General features: G+C 35.3%; 1 protein-coding gene across 3 annotated transcripts; it reads left to right on the top strand.

The window, feature by feature from the left end:
* Positions 1-15,721, top strand: LOC129004077 (ubiquitin carboxyl-terminal hydrolase 36-like). 3 transcript variants are annotated; one of them, XM_054432466.1, is made up of 14 exons: positions 1-112; positions 2,106-2,615; positions 3,133-3,208; positions 3,700-3,816; positions 5,034-5,142; positions 5,582-5,649; positions 6,423-6,657; positions 7,232-7,451; positions 7,829-7,916; positions 8,336-8,549; positions 9,301-9,645; positions 12,019-12,272; positions 12,511-12,626; positions 13,755-15,721. In XM_054432466.1, the coding sequence occupies exons 2-14, from the start codon at positions 2,124-2,126 to the stop codon at positions 13,962-13,964; spliced, it is 2,544 nt and encodes an 847-aa protein (XP_054288441.1). In that variant the 5' UTR covers positions 1-112; positions 2,106-2,123; the 3' UTR covers positions 13,965-15,721. The 3 variants fall into 3 exon arrangements, with proteins under 3 accessions (XP_054288441.1, XP_054288443.1, XP_054288442.1); XM_054432467.1 differs by lacking the exon at positions 1-112 and adding an exon at positions 183-254; XM_054432468.1 differs by lacking the exon at positions 9,301-9,645.
* The last annotated feature ends 1,048 nt before the right edge of the window (positions 15,722-16,769 follow it).

The raw sequence follows: 16,769 nt of genomic DNA, 5'->3' as shown, positions 1-16,769 counted from the left end.
CTTTTCCTTTTTCGCCGGTGATGTTTTCTGTAGAATAACTGAATATCGTGGTGTGTTAAGTGAAATGTTCTCTCTATTTAACTTCATCCAGCGTTGTGTTGCTGTTTTAAAGGTAATATTAGCTTATTACAAGAGTGTTCAATGTAGATATAAGTTGGTTTCGTGGCAACGTTGGAGTCGGCTTCGGCACGGCATTCAGTTTCCTTGTTGCCGCAACCAGAAAGGCAGATCATTTTCAAGTCACCATCTATGACGTAAAGTTGTTCTACAAAATACCCAATAAATACATTTATTTTAATTTTACAATATATTAGTGTTAATTGTGTGTCTTCAAAGTTTAAATTATAAGGATTTAAGAATATCAAGCCATGTGACCAATATTAGGGTCTAAATGGCAACTGTCCTAATTTTGTCCATAACTCCAAGGTTGCGTTCTGTTTAATTAAGTTTGAAGTGAGACACATAACTATTTATGCAAACCCCATTTGATTGTCTCATAAAAATCTTTTTGTTTACAAAATTGCAGTTTAAAAACAAAACAAATAAGTGACAATTAGGCCTTAGTATTGAACTTTGGTAGGCCCTAGTAACTTAAGTTAGTTTGTAAACACTGGTTTGATTTAGGCATAGGCAATAACTTAGTTGAACCGTAGTTTAAAACATTATCTTATTGATGGAGGTGTTAGCTTGGCTAATTCATAGGCCGGATACAAATAAGAAACCATTATTTATTTATTCTGTCAAAAATAGTCTAGGCTCTGGCCCATGTTAAGTAGGCCACTCTCATAGGCTAGGCCTATTTGAGTCTTAGGCTATCTATCTTTAGTACAAAATCTCTTCAAGCTAGTTTTTAACTTAGTTACACACCGAAACAGAGAAGTGTTTATGTCGCAGGTTGGCATCTTGATATTTAAGTTTAACTCAGATTTGTTAAGTAGGTAATTTTTATGGTATAAGTAGCCTCTTGGATCACTGATTTTTACAACAAAAGGTTTGGCTGCACTTTACTTGACGTCCTACACTCATTCGAATGAAAATATCGATCGATAACTATATCGAATAATCGATTGCTTCATTCAATATATCGTTTGGTTTTAACTTAGTTAGGTAAGGTTAACCTAACCTAACTAACCAAACGATATATCAAATGAAAATATCGAATCGAAAAACCAATCGAATGAGTGTAGGACGTCAAGTAAAGTGCAGCCAAAGGTTTAACTTAAATTACCTGTAGTGATCTTAGATTGTTGTTGGTTGACTAGCTTACAGCTGCTTATAAACATATCTTCAGGTCAAATGTTGCATTATTTATACCATGGAATGGTCGTCATGAGGTTAAAGTTCACAAATAACACTTTTAAGGAAACATTAAACATTTATAAGGCCAATAACACAAATACATAAAAAAACAAGACATCAGAAACACGTCCGGCGCCGGTAGAAGGTACTTAGGTCATGACTACTTATGGTTCCTTCTACCGTAGCTGCACGTGTCCGATGTACCGTTTTTTATGTAGACCTAGGCCTATTTGTGTTTTGGCCAATTAATGTTTAATGTTATGTGTAGGCCTAAGTGTTATTTGTGAACTTTTATAACCTCATCACTTACCATTCTATGGAATAAATCAATGCAACATTTGACCTGAAGATGTGTTTGTAAACACGAAACAGCTGTAGTCAAACCAACTACCTTATACAACCTAGGATCACTTGACGGACACAAGTAATTTAAGTTAAGCCTTTTGTCGTAGGCTAAATAGGTCAAGTTAGTTTTTCCCCAAAATAACTTACTTACCTAGCCTTAGCCTACTAATTTTTATTCCATGCCGTTTGAACTTGGTAGGCCTAAGCTTTATTTAACTTTCAAGACTTAACTTAACTCAGTTTTGAAAAACGCCCTTCTCCACTTATTTAGCAATTTCCTAGCAGTCTACAGTAAACTCACCTATTCATTTTTCTATGTGCTTCGGGATTTAAAACTTTTTAAAGTAATAGCCACAGATAGCCATGGAAAAGGTTCCTCACTTGATCCCGGCTAGTGTAAGTAGGCTAACTTTTTCATTAACTTAACAAAATGTTACTAAGTCAATTGTTGACATTTACAGGTGTGACTATCTGCAATCATGCCTGCCTCAACAGGAGATCCTATCAGCGCAGCGCTCTCACATTCACTCGCTGCCAGTTCCAAGCTCTCGTCAGACAGTGATACCTTGGATACCAAGCTAATAGGATCGACAAAGCGAGTGTTACTGACTGAAATAAAATATGAGCAAACCAGCACTTTTAACAGTAATCTAGAAGATTTGAAATCTAAATATATAGTTTTAAAACCCAACGTGAACTCTGAAAATGGTGAAGTAAAGTTGAAAAACGGTTTACCTAAGCCAGCTCTGAGTGACTCTAAACCTCTGCAATCATCGTCAGTTTCTAAAGCTTCGAGTAGTATAGTTAAGCCTTCAAGTCCAGCGGGAGTCAACAAGGCAGTTTTACCGTCACCTAAAAGAGTGCTGTTCGATCCGGAAAAGATTCAGCTAGGATGGCAAACAAAGACAGTTCCTGTTGGTGCCGGAATGGAGAATTTAGGAAACACGTGTTATTTAAATTCTACACTTCAGGTAAATTTTGATTTCATCCATACAGTAACCTCCCTTTTATTAGTCTAGGCTACCATTCCACTGAAAACTCTTAATTAACTTAATCCCACAAATGGTCCACTATGCTTCAGTATAGAATTCTTTTTTTAGCTGCTTGATCTAGGCCTAATTGTTTTCTGGTCAAGCCTTCTGCTCTGTCCCGATAACTCAAATGTGATGTGCATGGAGATAGGGATTTTCATAAAATCTTCCTTTTATTAAAATATACTCTTGGGATCTAATTAAGCTATAACTTACTTAATTAGCCTTGAATCTGAATCGTAATTATTTATTGTTGCAGTATAAAATAGGCTGTCGGAACTTGCGATATTCTTACACACACATGATCTACTTGATTGTAAAAACATCCTTTAGTACTATTTGTTAAAATTGAAATAGGCAATTACCTCAAATTTTACAACTGGATTGGCTGGCAGGTCTGATTTTATCTGATTGCCATCGACTGACAATTAAAATGAAGCATTATTTTGTGTTTTAGGCACTCTTCCATGTTCCAGCGTTTGTGAACTGGTTGCTAAATGATAAGGCCCACAAAGACAAATGTGAAGCCCTGAGTAAGTAACTTATATTGACGTTGGCCTAGGTATTTGGTAGTTTATTTGGATTTTTTTTATTATTGTTAGATGTACTTGACATATTTTTTAAAGTAACGGTATAGCCTAATTGCTTTAAAGTGAGAATTTAGTTTCTTTATAATTTATGGTCATTACCAAAGATAGAGCTGAAAATATAGTAGCCTAGGTAGGTTAACATAGCACAAGTCATATCACTCCATTCACCAGCCATTTGTCATAATTCAAGATACTTACGTAAAAAAAACTTATTAATTGCAGTTTTAAATGAATTAGGCTCTATCTAGGCTACCAATACCAATCACATGGTAGATTCTTGTTCTCAGTCATTTTATCTCACAGAACTAAGATTAGAACTAAGATTTTACACTTAGTTAAGCTAATTTACTTCCAAGACCTTTGATTAACTCGGAATAATTGATCGAATATACTTTGTTAAATGGGATTTTTACAAAAAAAATTACCTGTTCCAGATGGCTTAACACACACTGACTGTTTAATTTGCGCAATGCTGAAAACACTGAAATCATCCTTGGAAAACAGTGCTTCAAACTCCATCAGGCCACATTTAGTTTATAATAAACTAAAATGTAAGTATCACTTATTTTATACTTGCTATGATTTTTTTTCTATTTAAGACATCTGTTGTCTTGGGGTGATTTTGAACTATTTTTAAATTGTTCAGGGTGTCTACAAAGGGTTAAACTTTCTTACCATATAGCTATTTTTTATCCTACTTTAAAAGTAGTTAAAGTAACAGCAAGTTTTAACAGTTTTATGATATAGTCGTCAAGAGTTGTAGTAAACCTAGGCCTACCAATCAAAGTTTTCAAACTGTAGTGAAGACTTTAGTGAGTTTAATTGCCTGAACTCCACATTTTTACTCAATAGTAAGTTAACTTACCAAAGTACAAACAATGTAATGCCATCCTCTCTTGTTTTGGAGAACCAAACAGACCTAACAAGTGGTAATCTACTGTATCGGTGTAAAAAATCAAACTAAAACATGTAGGCTACAATCTTTAAATAGTTCTTACAAATCTATATTTATGTGTTTGTATGATATGACTGCCTCTTCCATCAGAATTCTGTTACTTCTGGTCCACCTAACCAGAAGTAACAGTAACAGCAGATTATGTTATGGCAAAGTACTTTTTAACCCTCCGTTGGTCGCACCTAATCTATTAGATACCCCAACATGAAAAATTCCCACCACAAAACACTCCCCACACTCCTCAGTGTCGCTGTTAGTGTCGTCCCGTGCACACATGCCTTGTTTTGCTCCGTTGTATCTGATAGATACAGTTCAACTGGTCCTGTTTTTAATTTTTGGTGTATCTTAAAATAAAAACGGGACCAGTCTAGTTTTTATGTGATATGTCTCTGTTATATTTCTGTTATATCATACAAAAATTAAATAATTCCATTTAATATAGGCCTAGAAATAAATGAAACTGATTAATTGAGCAAAGAAAACGTTGAATTCAATGTTACATTGTGACGGGCATGGTCGTACTGTATTAATGGATACACTATACAGGAATGTGTATGGTTGAACAATTTGTTTTTTCTAATTGAGAAATGCTTTGACTGTGTTAAAATATATGTGTAAAGAGTTGTTATGTAAAGTAAATTAAAAATTAAGGGGGTAAATATATGTCTAAAGTAATCAACAACAATTTTAAGAAAACATGTACGGTATCTGAGAGATATAGTGCGACCGGTCGTGTTAAAAAATAAGGTTTTGAAGTTTGAAAGTTAGCTGATGTGATATATCGCATGTCTGATGTGTTGTGTTCTTGTCAAGTGATTTGCAAGAGGCTTATGCATGGTCATCAAGAAGATGCTCACGAGTTCATGAGGTATCTCATTGAGAGCATGGACCGTTCCTACCTTCGCATAATGCAGGCTAACAAGTAAGTATACCGTATACCTACCCTTTATCGTATCTTGATGGTGTGGTGTTCATGATTTGTTTTTTTAAACTTTGTTTAATAGTTCAAAACTGGACCTTTCAGCTTTAGGTCATGCTTTAATGATCCTGACAATTTCGTCCTTAAAGTGCCGGACTCCCGCGGGCGCAATGTCCCTGGACTACTGTCTAAAAACCCCCTCATTTCCTAGGACTAGCCTGAAACAGTTTAGCACATTAATACGGGCATGGCTTTTTAACTATGCCACTAGGGCTTCAAACTTATTACAAAAATTGAAATATCTACATTTCTATTTTACTATGCTACTTACCCAGGTAACTACCCTACGGTATAAAGTAAAAGTAATGAACACAAATTTTGCATTGTTTTTATTTGAAAATTAGCCGTGAATAGTAAACTCATCAAGTTATTGTGTTTTCAGTCTTGACAGCTACAGCAAGGAGACAACTCCCCTGAGTCAAATATTCGGAGGCTACCTCAGAACAGAAGGTAAGACATGAATTTGTGTTAACATGGATTAAGAGCCCTCTAATTCAATTTGTTTGTAGCTTGTTTAGTTTATTAGTTGTTTGTATAAATTAACAAGCATAGTATAAATCAACCAGTCATTGTTGTCCGTCATATAACTGTCAATTAAACGACGGACATTTTAAATAGGCCTAGAGTTGACATTTGACAATGTGACACATTCAGCCAATTCTAGCTTTTTGGGGTTGTAACGGAGAAACTAGGCCTACATATAGTTTAGCGTATCGTAAGTGCAAAGAACCGGAGTACAAAGTCATTTAGAAATTAAACCTATGCAATCTGAATCTATTGGAATTAAGACTATAGGTTTTACAGTTAAACGTTATTCGGTCGTCCAATAAAGGCCTACAGATGGATGCATTTGACAGTTGTTATTAAATCCGAATTGTGTTTTTGTTCAATAAACATTATTGTCAATACCTAAACTGATCAATTTGAACTGCAATTTTTCTTACTTCAAATAGTCAAAGGATTTACTTAATTTGCTTATAGGTTTGGATTTAATTTTTTCATTTCTTTTCAAATTATTTTTCAATGAAATCCAGCATTTCTAGTAAAACAAAAACCTTCCGTCCCAAAAGTGCCCATTTATCAAGTCAATTGTATTTCCTTTGTTAGCTAAGCTTAATTCAATTTGTGTTTCCATTACGCTTATACATTTGATAAGTGAGCTGTGTCAGATTGTAATAGCGTGTTAAAATACAGTCAGTGACATTTTGCTACGGTTTGTCTAGTGAGATGTTTGGAGTGCCGAAACATCTCGCTGACGTTCCAGCATTTCCAAGACTTACTACTGGACATTCGGCAAGCCACCACGCTCGACCAGGCGTTAGAGTCGTATTTCACTTGTGAACGTCTTGGCGACGGCGACGAGGCGTACAAGTGTGAAAAATGCCACCGTCGAGTTGCTGCGACCAAGAAGTTCACTGTTGAAAAACCACCTAATGTCCTCTGTATACAGCTCAAAAGGTGAGGACTGGTATAGGGTATGCCTTGGATTGGAGATTATCAAAGATCCTGATAAAGTTAGATCCCGAAGGCTCATAAATGCATTGTAATGAAATGGACTGCAATGATCGTGTAATAGGCCTATCGATTTTTTTGTCCTAGAGGTATAATGATTCTGAGAGTAGATCAAAGAGAGGTATCAATTTAAATTATAAAATGTAGTAATTTTTATTGTTGCTAACTGTATGGTACCAAAGAAAAAAGATCGAAGTCGTTTTATTGTTTTTCTGTTTTACCATCTTTATATTTCTAAAAAAATAGAAAAAAAGGAATAAAGACCCACCGACCAATTTCTTTTGACACTATTATATTCGCTATTCTCACAATAATCGTTACACGTTCATTAATCCCACATTTTCAATAATCCAGTACCGCTAATCCATTTGGGATTAGCTATCTTCTATTGTAAGTTAGTTTGCTCCCGATTGCCACTGTTACTTAAATCCTATCCCCCAGTGGAGGTTTTAGATGAATGACTTTTATTGTGTTAATGTTTCATTACGGAGACCGTTTTACAAGTGGTATTGTTGTACAGGTTTGGCATCACCGGAGGCAAGAACAGCAAGCACATACAGCTTCAGACCAGCCTAGACCTGACCAGGTTCTGGGTTCACCAACAGAGTCAGCCCGGCGTCAGACTCAACTATCGTCTCGTGTCACTGGTGAATCACATCGGACCATCTACTAACTGCGGACACTACACAGCCGTCGGCCTCGCCTCCTCGGGACAGTTCTATCTGTTTGACGACAGTTTGGTAGGTTCCCGCCTTGAAATACATGACATTGTCCATTGGGGCAAAAATATTATTATAGTCATGTTAGGTTCAAGATTTAAAATTAGTTGCCATTCACCTTTTTAACAACTGGACATGCTGTCTCTAACATATGTATATTTATAGAACATCAATATTTTTTCTACCTTCACATCCTAGTAAACTAGATTCTTTTTCAGAACCGTTAATGTTAATTATAACTTCAGACTTGAACTTCTATTTCAGTATGATATCGCTTCAACTTGACATTGCTTTGTATTTTCGAGTTGCACATATTTTCAGTTTTTCCTGCAAGGGTAGTATCAAATGTATCATACATTGGTTGTTCGGTTGTTGAATTAATTGTTAAATGTTTACAGGTCAGACTTGTATCCACTCATTCCGTCAGTGGCAACAACACGTACATAATCATGTATGAGCTCACCTCACCTAACCCCTCCCTAAACAGTGAGTATGCCTTCAAAACATTCAGGGTTGTATTTCTATAATTAACCTGTTGACGATTAAATTGTGTCTTGGATTTTGTCCAAAAGCCTTAAGGGAAAGTCATTACTCAAAGTAAACACAAACAATTGTAAACTGCAAGCATAGCATAAACAAACATTTGGCTGAATGATTAACCTCACTAGAGGTATCACAGTTGTGCAGCACAATAAATTAATTTAAAAAAAATTCAGACTTCTTATAGTTCACCAGTTAGGCTGAGTCTTTTCAACCTTCTGTTAGTAAATTTGAGCTTTTGGCTAAAAGAGTCACTTCAGACCCAAATGATGAAACTGACAGTTTATTATATTGTCAATTAGTAAAGTTCATTAGGTACAAATTACAAAATTCACTGTAATTTTAATAGTTGAGATGTTCGGTAGGTGCAGCCAGCAAAGTTTCGCCACCTAACGGAACTTGCACGGTGACCAAGCCTAGCCAGAACACAAGCACGGTGGTTGGTTGCAGCAACGGTATGCGACGTCCGATATCTCCCATCTCCAACGGAACCAGCAACCATTCACACTCCCAGCCCACCACGCCTCTCAAGTCTATGCTCGGCTCTCCTCTAAAAACGGCAAACTCTTCTAACGCAAAGTAGGTTCATCTTTGCCTTCAATTTACTCTGGAGATAATCCTATACCGAGGCTATCCCATCGTCAACGGAATGTGCTGGCAAAAGTCTCGGGAATTGAATTAACGTTCGTTGTAATTGTATTCTGACGATGGATGAAACTTTTGAAGCCTCGAGCTGCGATGGGATAGCCGATAAGATTTCCTTTTGATACATATAACTTTTTAAAAGTACATTTGAAAGTTTTTGGAGTTTTAATAATGAAGTTCAAATGTACAGGTGTAAACTGTAGAAGTCCCGATGTTTACTGGCTCCTCACGGGAATTGAAGAGCCTGCCAAATCCAAGGTCAGTGTAACGGGTTTTGGCAATATAGACTAGTATATCAAAATCCGCAAATAGTACAAAATTTTACATTTTTATATCGAGTTAAATCTTCAATCAAGAGGACTTCTAAACTTTTATGTACTAAAAGGAAATATTTCACTGTGCTTTGATGGGAATCACACATTACTTTGCAGCAGGTATATTGAAAATTTATGTCTTAGAATTTTGGTGAATCAAACATTTAGCTCTTTGATTCATTAAGTCTTCAGGTAAGGCTAGTTTCAGGTTGGAGTCAGATTGAAATCACATATTTCACTTTAACAAGTCAAAACTTTTAGAAACCAGTTCCTTAATGATTGCAATGCAGTACGGATGTGAAGCATGGTAGACTGTCCACTGACAGAGCTGCGACAGAGTAGGGAGACGCTGACATAGTTCTCTGTTGTAGGACCAGTGTCTCGTCACACAAGAGTCTCGTCCCCTACTCAACAGAGTCGAGCGACAGTGAGTCTGAACCGGCCACTTCCAAAAAAGCCGCCGTCACCCTGCCTACCTCGTCGCCGATAAAAAACGGATTTGCGAAAGAAAGTTCAAGTTTTGTGAAATTTAGTAACTGTTCGATCGGCGCGTCGCCGAACAAAACTAGTACTCGTAAAAGTGATGAGTGTAAAAGTGAAGTGGTGGTGAACGGTTGGCACGTGACGGAAGTGGTAGAGAAAAGGAGCGTGGCAAACTCGTTGTACAACCCTCCGCAAAACTGGGCCGTCATCTCTGTTGACACAGCTGCTGCCAAGTAAGCAAATATGTTCATTTGGTGACTGGAAAGTTGTGTGTTTTAACATGGGCACTTGTGTAAAATTTGTTGTTGAAATAATACTTTCACATAAATTAAAATACTCTAATGCTAGATCAAATTTTAAAATAATATTTGTCAGTAAAACTATTAATTCATGTCACTAACGCTTTCTCTTTGTTGGTTGCTGTTGTTTTAAGTTTTTTTACATCAAGAGTGTTTTTATTTAAATATGAAAAAGTAGCATGTATTGCTTATTGAAGAAAGTCTACTAGTAGGTAGTAATATAAAACAAGAATATAACGTAAGATGAGAAACTGATCCTAACATTACAACCATTAATGGGAAACGTGTAGGCCAACCGACTGATGTTCCTTGCTCATCTAAAACATTTGTCCTCAGATGAGTTTTAAACTTTATTTTAGATGCAGCAATAAAATTTCACTTTAATGACATTAAAACTGAAATTTAACTTGATAAAATTATATATAGGCCAAAACACAATTGATATCATGACTTTTGACTAGTGAACTACATAAAATTATTTCTATTTTTGGGGTTTGGCAATACACACTTATCCATGATATGCCAACCGTTTAATGAATAAAACCTTTTTGAGGAAGAGTAGGGAAAATGCCGTTACGCACACAGGTGGCCAGCCTGATGTAGTGTGAGACTACAGAACCCTCTATTCTGTTGGGCACAGACCTGGGATTGTTTGGTGCATTTCTTCAGGTCAGGTCAAAATGTGACCTAAAGCCCTCATGGCACAATCTCAGGCATTTAGTTATTTTAAGACCTAAGCCTCATCCTGGTCAAGGTCAAGCTTCTCTGCACATCTTCTGTGGCACACGGGTTCAGTTGTTCTCACCCTTCGCCATAAAAACTCTTGGCCTTATAAAAAAGATTTAGAAAACCCATTTTTTTTAAGATGACCCCACTCTGAACCAAAAATATTTTTAATTTGTTTTTAATAGTTTATTGCCACATTAGGTTCTACACCAAGTTTATATTTTTTATTTTTTTACAGTTTTTTTGAATTTCTATTCCTGAAGTTTTTTAACTTAGCCTACTTATTTAACTCCTTCATTTTGAGGTGCTGCTCCCCAGACTGCTTAACAATCATACTATTTCTTTTTTTGCCAACATAATCCCTGGAATTACACGTGGCAACAAGGTATTCAACGTCTATAAAAGTATTATGCAACTGTATTTCTGGGAAAGCGAGAGGATCATTATAAGTTTTTAGGGTTAGAGGTTATGGTACCTATTTGAGAAAGGGTCTTTTATTTTCCCAAGTTAACAGCTGAAACCAAAGAAAAACACTTTCTCATTTAAGCTGTTGCCTACACGAGGCAACAGATATTTTGTTTCTTGTATATTTTTCCAAACTGATTAGGCCTTCTAAGCTTCAATGTGTCTTTCTCGTTAAGTATTTAAGAAGTTAAAAATGTAAGGATGTAGGGCAATAAGATGTAAGATATCTGAGGCAGTAAGTAAAACAACAACTAGTCGGGGAAAACCTAATTGTTCTTACCTTTAATTATCATGACCTATCATAGTCAGTGTTTAAATAATGTACAAAAACATTCTTCGCCACACAGATTGTACATATTGCTTTATTTAGAATATTTAACAAGAAAAATATGTTGGAGCAAATGGTGCATTGATTTTGGTTGCATTTGCGACTTTACAAGGTCTTGTGGATCAAAGTAAACATTTTCATTTTTACAATTTGATAAATGCTGACATTGATATGAATTTTTAAACATAAATTGCTAACCTAATAACTAGTATCGTACAAACACACACTAAGTTAAGTTACTTTCCTGAAATAGGTACTATTAAAGACATATCACAACATGTTACCTTAGAAGAAGAAAACTGGAAAACAAACACAAGATTGCTAAAATACTTGAGGAATTATTTACATTTTATCATATTAATTATGAGACTGGAGACAAGTGTATACCTAACTATTCACAACCAATAACTATGGTACTTCCACTAGTTTCTTTACATGGTGTGATTTACCCAATCATAATAATAATTCTATCTAGACATCAATATATAATTACGGTCAACTCTTTTTTTAATACATTGCTCCAGCTCCCATTTAAAACTTTTTCCAATTTGCATGCCTTGAATGATTGAATAATAATAACATTATCTCACAGGCATTGTTGAATGTTTTGAACTAGGCTAATCTCAACCATGTTTTAAGAAATTGGAAATTTACTTAAAGGTTTTTAATCTGTTCTTCCTTCAGCAGACGTCCGCGAGAGTCGCCAGTGGGTCCCCTGGATTGCTATAAAAAGGATTGTCGACCATTTTGTTTACATTCACTTATAATTTTACAACTGTTTTGTTCAGATCCGCAGAAAAAAACGGAGAATCTAGTCAGCTGAAAGTGGAAGAATCACATAATGGCATCAATGGTAAAGATCACAAAAAACCTGTGGAGAACGGCCATAGCGCAATGAGTAACGGTGACGAACCGAAGAAAGCTACTAACGGATCTGTGGAAAATGGACGAATATCTAACGGAAAGAGTTGGGACGGCTGTAGAAACAATTCCACAGTTGACTACCTCAAGAAAAATTCACACCAGGGCTATGGTAGAAATGGTAAGTCTAGTTAAAATATTCCATTTCATTAAACTGAGAGAATGACATTTTTATTTTACTTAAGGTTGTCATACCCTTAAACTATTGATACCTCTACTAAATTCATTCATAATTACATAGTGCTCTCCTTATAGTCAGAAGGCGCCTGGTTCAATCCTAAGAGAGTAGTTTTTTTATGGTTCGAATCATTGTTTATAGGAAACTGGGTCACAAGTTTTCATTGGAAATATGTTTTCAGTAACAACATGGAATGGTGGTAGAACGCAAGTAGACGAAGAAGCAGAAATGGACAGGCTACAACAACGTAAACGCTCCTACGATCAGATGTATGAAGATGAGATGGATCACGGGAAGGTAAATACTAGTAGTCATGTGTTCTCAAATTTTTTACTTGTGTTTCTAGTCTGTTAGAGTGTTTAGAGATTTATCTACAAAACTCAGTCAGCCACACTTAATTCGTTTTCTCGAGATGTACTATTCATTTAGAGTAAAGGTGTGCAAGCCTGAGATTTCCAAATCAAACTTTAGGAAAAACTCGAGCTCTTTAATATAGGCCTAATGGATTTGACCTCCTCTAATACAAGGCCACGGCGTTGGTGTGTGGCCTTGTCGCACTCTCATGGTACTACAGGAATAACAAACTTGTAAACATAAACATGTCGCTTAAGCTCTGTTATTAGTGTAACAGTTGTTACAGTATGCCGGGTCTGCAACGTTACCACTTTTGTCTTGGCCCGGTTTTGTATTAGAGGAGGCTATGATTTGACCTAATGCAGTATTAATAAGTTAGTTTGTCACAAAACTTATTTGCAAAATGTAATCTTGTCTTATCATGTGGAGTTAAAGTAAGCTACTTTAAAATAAATATGATGAAATGAACTGAGCTTAAAATAATATAACCTTATTTTATTTTCCTCAAAAGACACAATTTTCTCAAAATAAAATATATTTTTTCATCTTTTTTATGTAAAGTATTGTCTAAACTGATCAACGTATGTCTGATACAGTAGAGTCCCGCAAACTCGGCGTAATGTGGACTGGAAGGGTGCCGAGTTTGTGAAATGCCGGGTTATCGGGAACTAGGGTTAAAAATAAGAACAATACAATTTTGCTGCCTTATTTATTTATATTTATTTTACAAGTAGGTATTAAGTCATCAGATACAGTACAACAAATCCTTGGTACGAGTTGCAAATGCCTTGACTTGAGCCCATGTTTAACTCGGACTCAAAAAATCACTAATTTTCTGAGCCAGGTGATGGCCGAGTTATCCAGACTGCCGGGTTATCGAGTGCCGAGTTTGCGGGACTCTACTGTAATAGAGAAGTATAACCTGGATTCATGAATTGACTTTTATTTGGGTCAAGTAATCCAACACTTGTTCAGGCCCATACATGTCGAGCTATCAAGAGTTATCTGTGTGTTTTAACATGCTCTTAAAACTTATTGTTAGTATTAACTAATAAATTTCTTTACACCCAGGTGAAGAAAGTGAAAAACAACTATTACCAGAAAAACGACAGAGAGATTAACGGAAGACGGAATTACTTCCAGGAGCATCAAAACCACAAAAACAACGGTTGGTACAAAGATAGACACCATTTCTACCGAACCTACAGCAACAACCACCACCGTACGTACCAAAATAACAACAACAGACACCAACACTACAATAATACTTGGAGACGTTGATTAGAGATAAAGTAATAGGAATAAATTTTGTACCGTTTCAGTAGTCGGCCAATTAGTATGAATAAGCTTGAAGCTATTTAAAAGTTTTTCGATAAAACTTATGTTGTAACAACAACAGTTGAAAATGTACATATTAAGTATCTCTTTCAGTCATATTGTTTTACGTAAAGGTATTACTGAGTTAAAATAGGCTAAATGGTCATCTTTATCGTACTGAAGATTAGTGCAAATGTAAGTTTTAACAAGACAATATTTTTTAAACTATAATAATATAAATGTTTATTTGAAACACATTTAAAATTGGACAGTGTAGTGAAATGTGCAAGGAATTAACTCTTCACTGATTTGTATATTGAAAGTTACCAAAGTTTTTACCTCTTGATAGTTTTAGACTTCTGATTTGTTAGATAAATTTTCAGAACTAGGAATAAAAGGCAATTTGTTTAGTCTGTAATTAACACTGTGAAATCGTTAATTTTAGTATATTAAATTGAGTTTAAAATCTTAGGGGTTATTATTTTTTGGTGTTTCACTGTTCTATTGTTCCTTTCTCAATTAACTATATTATAACAACTACCTATTATATTTGTAACGTGTGTACAAGTTTTTTTTTATATATGTCTAAACTCATAACTATTTTCTTTAATATGCCTAGATTATTTTTTACATAAAATGCAATATAATTTGTCCTTGAAAGTGAATTGATCATAATAAAATACTCCACTCCAGGTTTATTTGTTTGAAAATTTTAAGGGTGCTACCATAGTATATAATTAGGTCGAATAACTGAAAATAATACTTGTCAACAAAATGCTTGGGAATCTTGTATGAAGGTAATGTAAACTTATCTTAATATGTATCTATATCAGCTCAACTTTCCTATTATAAATGTATTTCTATGCCGCCTACGTGTATCACTTAATATTTTCTTATTTAAGTGAAAGTACATTTTGGTTTTAATATCAAACTTTTTTCTTATTTAGGTTATCATTCAAGACAATTGTGTGGTAAAATTTGTGTTTAGCTACCCAAATTGGCTAATGTTTTTATTTGAGTTTTGTGTTATTAGTAGTTACTTCCAGTTTGTTCAGGACTTTTCATTCAAAGCCCAGAGATCAACAGCTGGGTCCAGTTTTTATCCAAAAGCTATCGACTTTTTTCAGGATCAAACTGACAAACTTTTGATTGCCATGTGAGCTCTATAACCTTGCACTAGCTAGCTTACCTGAGATAACAGCCAGGGGTTAATGGATAAGAAAAATAAAGGACACAAAAATAACACTTATAGGACTTCAGACAAAAGGTTTAAGAGACAAATGATTGTGTGAATGATTTTCTTTTCAACCTTCTCTCTGTAAGTTCTATATTATAATGTATTATCCCCTAGACTAAATTTATCAGTTAAGCTGGCTGAACAATTCCATTTTTTTTAATCGCTTAAGTCACTTGGCTTAATTTTGAAGTAAAAATTCACATAAAACTAGTTTTCAGTGGACTTGCTCAATGTAAGGATGAGTAAAAATTAACAAAATGCAAGATTAGAGGTACAGCTCTCAAAAAATCACCCTTTCGACTTTCACTCAAACCATCTGCAGTTAGTTGAATCTCTCCCGCCAAAGCCCTTCCACAGACTGGTGGACGCTGCAAGTTTCACGGACCTGGCCGAGGGAGGATTCAAACCCTCTATTTACGGTATTTTCTCTTTGTCAAACCACTTGGATGTGGTCAGACTCGACGGTCAAACTTCCTATACTGGTTAACCCAAATCCTAAGTGTAGTAGTTCCATTGGCTCACAGATTGCAGCACCTGTTTATACACCTCTTTATACTTGCATAGATAGTCGTAAGTGAAGGTTCGGCTATGTTGCTATTGATGGTCGATATGACCTTTCGAGACTTAAAGTAAGCCTTGTCACTTTGGTCGGTGACAGTATTATTTAGCATGGGTTTGAATCCTGTATTGGTCAGGTCTGGTTAGTGACTCATAAGGAACTCCCTAGTCGCTGAGTTGGTCAGAGAGACCAACCTAAAAAAATATGCTGGCTTGAGTGAAAGTCGACTGGACATTATTAAATTGTGAGCCATACTTCCAATCAGGCGTTTCTTTGTACCCATCGACATGTTTTAGATTCATAAGAATAAAACCAACTAAACAAACTCTAACGTAATTATTTCATCCTAATACTGACCTATGATCTGGAAAGAATATGACTACCTAATCTTTTGATCGTGTCAGTGTTCCAGTGGCATTTCCTTTTGGTAGATAATCATCGAAATGTCGATTCTTTACTCTCTAATATTAACCTTTTGTTAGAAAGTATCATTCATTAATGACTTGGTGGCAATTAAGTCCTGAACACATCCTTCTAAAACAAAACCAGCAACCAACATTTTCAAAATTTGATGTTCTGATAGTTAAACCTCATTGTATTTGTCTGCCGAAAAAATTTCCACTGGATTGAACAATAGACTTATTAAGTGGTAAGACATTAACGTAAACATACCAATTAACGCATTGTCCAAACTAAATAAAGAAACTACTATAGTCAACTCAAACAGAACTGGCGGTTCAAAAATAAAATCTGGTCTATTTCAAAACCTCGTCAGTTCTATTTGCTTTGACTTAGTTTCAGGTAATTTAATGTTCCTAAAAGTAAATATTCCCATCAATTTCATCATAAAAAGAGTATTTTTTGTGTACATCCTTGATTTCATTTTTCAACTATAAACTCGTAACTTTGATTATACCCTTAATATTGCTTTTATTTTTGCTTTTATCCATTGAAGCATTTACTACAAACCTCA

Source organism: Macrosteles quadrilineatus, unplaced genomic scaffold (assembly GCF_028750875.1).
Source record: "Macrosteles quadrilineatus isolate MER2022 unplaced genomic scaffold, UCM_ALF_1.0 Scaffold_9__3_contigs__length_116548681, whole genome shotgun sequence".
Lineage (NCBI taxonomy): Eukaryota > Metazoa > Arthropoda > Insecta > Hemiptera > Cicadellidae > Macrosteles > Macrosteles quadrilineatus.
Note: the sequence above shows the minus strand (reverse complement) of the source record. Positions and strands in the feature narration are given on the sequence as shown.